Genomic DNA, 6,715 nt, shown 5'->3' on the forward strand with positions numbered 1-6,715 from the left:
CCCTCTCATCATAAGCACGATTAGCAGCCTCATCAGCAAGCTTAGCCGCATCCTTGGCGGCCTGATTAGCATCCGTAGGAAGAACCGGTGGAGTCGGCGATGTAGGGGCCACCGGGGGAACCGGACGTGGCGGACAGCAGACCTCGCCAGAAAGAACACCCCAGAGACGGATGCCATGCATGTGAATGCGCATGAAGCCAGTGAACTCGGTGTAGTTAGTACCATCGAAGATCACTGGACAGCGAGGGACAGCAACATAGCCTGCGGACAGAGACATCGCACCTGTTATTTTTTGTTTTGTTTTTTGTTTTTTTTACAGCTGGCAGTCGGCGGCTGAAGAAACACAGGGACCAGGGCTGGCGGGAGCGGCTGGGATCTGCGTTGATTGGGGCTGGGAAATCAGGGAGCTCAGGCCGACTGTTTAGCTGCAAGCGGGCAGGCCGTCTGGAAGCTTCAAGCGGGACGAGCGGGCCGACGAACAAAACCAGCAGTATCGGGACGAGCGGGCAGGCCGACTGGGAAGCGAGGCTGGCTGGGGATCGATCCAATCGATCCGATCGAAGACTCCATGAGATCGAGGGGGGCTTCGATCGGGAGCCGGACTAGATCGATACGGGAGACTCCTGCGATCGGGAGGCAGACCAGCGGGAACAGGAGATCGAGACCCGCGGCTTCGATCGACGGATCAATAGCACGAGTTGCAGCGTGCAAAAAATTGACCTAGCTCTAATACCATGTTAGGAATATGCAACTTGTATTCTGATGAGGCCATAGGGCGATATATATACATGTACAGGTGTGGAACATATGCAGGAAACTCCTTATACAACGGGATAAATATAAAGGGATACATGACTTATATTATAAGTCTGACACCATTGATAGTAGAACGCAGTTGCCCGTCTATGAGCTCGGGCGGCCGACTCTGCAACAAGTACACATCGGTCACCGTAATGTCGCCATAATGGAATGAACCCTGCGGATTGGGGCGGGCGCCGCTGGCGGTAACATTCCACCTGAAACAAAACAACATCAGTAACATTCCAGATGAACACAAACCAGAATGTAGCATCAGTTACATTCCACCTACCTGAAACAAACAATTGTGTGCTTTACTTTTACAGCATCAGATATGAATATATCACAAACCAAAAATGTGGCGTGGAGGAAGCAGTAAGTACCTGATGGATCTGGCTTGGTTTATGGAGAATGCAGTGTCATACTGGTCGTCAGGGGGAGGAGGGAGAGGGCCAGAGGCCGGGCCCTGGGAGTTGGAGTAATGCAGAATGGCCACGCCAGTGAGCTTATTGACGGCGCCGGGGTCGGCGACGAAGCGGGCGCTGGCGACGACGTAGTAGTCGGTGCTGGCGTTCTGATCCATGGTGACCAGGAAGGAGTAGGACTGACCGACATGGATGTCCATGTTGCTGTAGTTCTGCTGCGAGGTGTAGGAGCCCTCGGTCTCCACGAGCAGCAGGCTGTGTCCCTGGATCCTGAAATTCAGGCTGGTGGAGACCCCCACGTTGTGCACCCGCAGCCTGTAGGTCCTCCCAGGCTCGACATTGATCCTCTCGTAGGTGATCGCCGGCGGCACGATGGAGTCGTTGTAGCGGTAGGGCCCCAGCCCGTTGACGAGCACGCCGTCGGGGGGCCCCAGGGGCGCGCCGGAGTCCAGGGACCTGCGGAGGTCCTTGTGGGACCTGACGTACCAGTCGCCGATGAAGAGCGTGAGGTCGCCGCCGTCCGGGAAGGGGAAGGGGATAGGGATGACGTCGCGGTTGTTGACGACGATGCCGCCGTACCCGCCGGCGGCGCGGTGGAGCGGCGCGGCGGAGGGGGAGTAGAAGAAGCTGCCGACCAGGTCCTTGACCTGGAAGCGGTAGGTCCAGTTCCAGCCGGCGGGGATGGGGCAGTTGGTGCCGGCGACGCCGTCCTGCCACGAGTTCTTGCGATGCTGGAGGCCGTGCCAGGTGAGGAGGAGCGGCTCGTCGAGGGCGTTGTGGACGTTCACCACCACGTTCCAGTTGGTGGTCACGTTCAGCGGCGGCCCCGGGAACTGGCCGTTGATGGCGATGACCTTCTGCGCCACGCCCAGCGGGCTGGCCGACTGGTACGAGACCTCCCAGTCGAAGTAGGCGAACGGGTCCCCCGCCAGCGCCGGCTCCGGGCAGAGTAGGAGCAGGGAGAGGAGGTGGAGGAGCGCCATTGCCGCCGGCTCAGACCTCAGAGTGGAGTGGAGTGCGAACAGAGGAGGAAGACGGGGAAAGAAACGGGGGCGGAAAAGCAGTTTTTTTTTTACTTTACTTTTCTTTTGGGCAAAAAAGCAGGAAGATGTTCGTTCTGCTTTCCCCCGGAACCCGGCCCATCTGCTGTTCGCCAGCCCAACAAAGGACTTTATATATCCTCCGAGGAGGAGGGGCACATGCATGATCTTTTTAGAAAAATTCAAATTGAGTTGGATACAGTTAAAAAAAAACAAAAAATATATCATGTGTACATATTAGATTGAACTAGCACACATGCCCGTGCGTTGCAACGGGAAAGAAAATTGATTTGTCCACCAAAACACCCTTCAGCGCAACCCGGTGGGGCCGGGAATCGCATATCAAGGTATAAAAGAAATAGATATCAAGTTTTAATATATGTTTCTATTGTGCATGCATGCGTGGATATTGAATTAATATTTTTTGAATATTCAAATGCATTTTTTTGCATCATATGGACTTGGTCCAAACACAAGTATTTCACGTAGAAGGTATTCTCTAAAAAAGACACACACATCTCGTATCGCACTCCAAGCTCATGCAACATCTTCACATATTTAGGCTAGTTGTTCTTTCCATAATTATTATTATCATACTTGTTCTTTTTTATTTTCCACTGCATCATTTCATGATGCTTTAGTTTGTAATGAGGTTGTTCAAACCCTCAACTTGAACCAAAAATTGCATGTATCTTTGATGACATGATGGTTCTCTTAGCCTCCCAATATTATTAGGGAGCTAAAATAAATTACTCCATTATATGGAAATTACCCATAAACACACTTGAAATTTAAATCCCTTTTGTTTCTAGATATTTTTTAATCCTGGCCTATTCTCCAATTCAAGTGGTGGAGCTTTGATATATGTGAGAGTAGCCACGTGCAAATTTTTGGCTCAATCAGAAATTATTTGAGGGGAATCTGTTCCTCTATTTTTCTTTTCTGAAAAATAGAAATCTATTTAGCACTGCGCGGTGGGCCGGCCCTAGTGTGCGCAGCAGCAACAACCTCCCTAATAGCCCAAATAGTGCCAGCCGGCCTAATTGGCCAAACTGGCCGAACCGGCCCAGCTGCAGCCACCCCCGCTAACCTAGGCGCTAGGGGAGAGCGTCTGATCGATCCCCCAGTCACTCCCTCCGTTCGATCCCCATGTCGCCGCCGCGAAGGCACGTCGCCCGCTACAGCAAGCAGCCGCCGCTTCCCCGTCAAGCTCCCTTCCTTCCCCTCCTCCTGGGTCGTTTCCGTCTCCTTCTCCTTACATGGCCTCTCTTCCCTTGCGCCCTTATTTTTCTCTGAACCTCTCCTCCGGAGACCGGCGACTCCACCCCTTTCCTTCAATTCCTCTTTCTTTGCCTCGCCACGCCGGCCGACAACATGCGAAGGGAAGCAGTAGCACGGTGATGCAATCGGTTGTGCCACTGCTGCTGCCTTTACTGATTTCCGAGGCTTCTTCCTCTACCGAGTTAATTTCTTTATTTTCTTCGTTCTGAGTAATTTCTTTGTTCCCTTCCGGATTTCAGGCTGCTTGTTGATTCTCTATGTCGTAAGTATCTAAACTGGTCAGATTATATGTGAAAGAGCAAGGTGGGATTATTTTAACCCTAACCAGGCTAGTACAATAGATTGCTACGTATAATGTGTTAACGTACATCCTCCTTTGACGATCCTCTACTACTGGACCAGCGTTGCCGCCTCCATGATCCTCTTCCTGTGCGGCGTCAGAGCCTCCCCGATCCCGATTCATATAGCAAAAATTAGTGTGGCAGATTCGTCATAGTACGGAGGCACACATCTAGACAGCGCATCCTAGGATCAAAGCGGGGTTCTGAGCAGTCAAGGAGGACATGGCGCCTGAGTAGTGCAGGACTAAGGCCCAGTTCTTTCCACACAGGATTCTGCAGAATCAAGATTTTGGAAAATTCTCCTAGAATCTGTTGCCGAGTTCTTTTCTGAGATTGTAGGTTGAGATTCTGAAAAGAGTTGTGTGTTGAAATGTCTGTAGTACCCTTAGACAGAAAATGTTTGATGAATTTATTAACACCTTGTTGTTTCTAACAGTATCTAGTCGAATATGAGTACGAAAGTGATTTCCGAATGTCATAAAAAGTGCTAAATATTACATTTAGAATGGATTTAAAGATTTCTCATTACAAAAGTGGATGAACTAAAAAAAAAGGATAATCTCAAGGTACAAGACTAGCAGCAATCGCCTCGCGTACTGCGTTCATGGTACCATCATCTTCTGGTGGTAGAGCATTGGCACCTGTAAACGGCAATGGAGGTTGCACATATGCATCATTGTCGAACTTGTCAAAATGCTCATCATGTAACTTGCTATCACGAATCCAATTGTGGAGACACATGCATGCAGTGACAATCATCTTTTGGGTCTCCGGTTTGTACCGAGGTATGCCGAACAGGGAGCGGCCGAGCGAAGCGTTAGCTCTCCAGCGCGTGGATGTGGATGAGCTAGTGGCATTTTGGACGTAATTTCTCCATGGGATAGGGGTACACTCATATTTTGAAACGTTTTCAGTGGTGGGACTTGCCAAAATCTCAGGATTCTGGGAAAATCTAGCTTTTTGGGTGCTTTTGGATTGCACTAGGATTCTAGAGAATCCTCTCCAGATTTTGAAAGTCAAAACGAGTTCTTTTGGCTCCAGATTTTCCAGACCGAAATTCTACACAATCTGCTCAAAAAACTGGCCTAAGTTGAGGAGTTGCGGGTACAAGCGATGGATGTGGATGCCGGACGTTGCTGTCGTTGTTGGGCACCGCCGCTGTGACCTTTGGGATTGCATCTCTCTGTGACACCATATTTTCGTCAGTGCCAGAGGCCGCCACCATGGGCGTGTCGTGGTACCTCGGACGGAGAAAGTGGTGTCGACGGTTGGGCGCCACCGCCACGGACGCGGACTGAGTGAGTACTTTCTTGTGAACGTATACGATGCGATTCGTCGGCCCGTACTTCCGGATGACAATACACACATACGTATTGACTGGAGATCCAATACCTCGGACGGAGCAAGTGGTGTCGACTGTTGGGCGTCGCCGCCACGGACGCGGACTGAGCGAATACTTTCTGGTGTGCGTATACGACGCGATTCGTCTGCCTGTAAAAAGCTAGCTAGATGGATTCCTGGGCTAGCTTTTTTTTAGCAACGATTCGTGGGCGGACATGCACGCTCGTAACGTGAACCTTTTTTATAATGGGCTTTTGGTTAGACTGGACTTTTTCTCAACTCTTGGAGTAGGCAGGATGCAGCGGCCGCTATAGTATCGAATAATCCTATTTCTCAAAAAAAAAGTATCGAATAATCCCACCTTGTAGAAAGCATGCAGGAGGCCACGTACGGATGACGCATCACGGACGTAAACCAAAGAAAAAAAATATAACATAGGACCAATTAAGCGGGACGAAATTAAAAATATCACCTCCCTTTAATAGTAGATATAGATATAGATTATATTCCATAACTTATCTATGGAAAAGTTCATTTATATGTGGTCTACACTACTAGAAAAAGGGCTATAGATGAAATGGCCACTAATGGCGCACCTGACATGACATGTGGTGCGCCACTACTATATAGCAGTGGCGCACCATGTGCTGGTGCGTCATTAGTGTGGAAGACACTAATAGCGCACCAGACACATGGTGCGCCACTAGTAACAATTTTGTTTCCAAACATACTAATGACGCACCGGCCACATAGTGCGCCACTACTATATTTTTTTATTCTTTTTTTTTTGCAAAACTACTAATGGTGCACTGGAAACAGCGCGCCATTACTAGTTTAAACTAGTAATGGCGCACTGTGCCACGGTGCGCCATTAGTATATATATATTTTTTATTATTTTTTGCAAAACTACTAATGGCGCACCACCAGCAGGTGCGGCATTAGTAACCAGGGTTACTAATGGCGCATTTGTAGGTGGTGCGCCATTAGTAATCTCGGACCAACTAGATATTTTGGACAGCCACACCTACCCACTCACTTTCCCCACTTCATTCTCTCCACCTCCTCCTCCAAGCTTGTCTCGGCTGCCTCCTCCTCCTCACCTCATTTGCACCATAGATTCATCCAAATTACGTGGTTAAATTACCTTTTTTTGAGAGGTAAGTAAGGGGGAAGCTATCTTTATATTGTTCTCCCTCCAACAACGTGCACATGCACTTTTTATGGCCTAGCTAGATCTATGTATGTTCGTGGTATTGCATATGTTTGTGGTGTTGCATATATGTTTGTGTTTGTAGGTACCATATTTGAAATGCGATAGTTGCCAATATTTTGCCGGAATATTGATTCATTTTCGTTTCGGCGAGAATTTTGGCAGTATACATTCTTTTTTGTCCTATTTTTAGGGAAAGTCATGCCAAAAAAATTTTTGGTTCTAAAATATCGTTTTGCTCTACCCCGCAGGCAACCATGGTCCGCACGATGACCGAA

At 49.0% G+C, this 6,715-nt stretch overlaps 1 protein-coding gene across 1 annotated transcript; it reads right to left on the reverse strand.

The window, feature by feature from the left end:
• Positions 1-782: 782 nt before the first annotated feature.
• On the reverse strand, positions 783-2,220 carry LOC119274870 (monocopper oxidase-like protein SKS1). The gene is made up of 2 exons (XM_037555612.1): positions 1,182-2,220; positions 783-1,016 (listed from the first exon to the last, which is right to left on the reverse strand). Exons 1-2 carry the CDS (start codon positions 2,204-2,206, stop codon positions 857-859), a joined length of 1,185 nt encoding a protein of 394 aa, XP_037411509.1. The 5' UTR covers positions 2,207-2,220; the 3' UTR covers positions 783-856.
• Between the last annotated feature and the right edge of the window lie 4,495 nt (positions 2,221-6,715).

Source organism: Triticum dicoccoides, chromosome 3B, assembly GCF_002162155.2.
Source record: "Triticum dicoccoides isolate Atlit2015 ecotype Zavitan chromosome 3B, WEW_v2.0, whole genome shotgun sequence".
NCBI lineage: Eukaryota > Viridiplantae > Streptophyta > Magnoliopsida > Poales > Poaceae > Triticum > Triticum dicoccoides.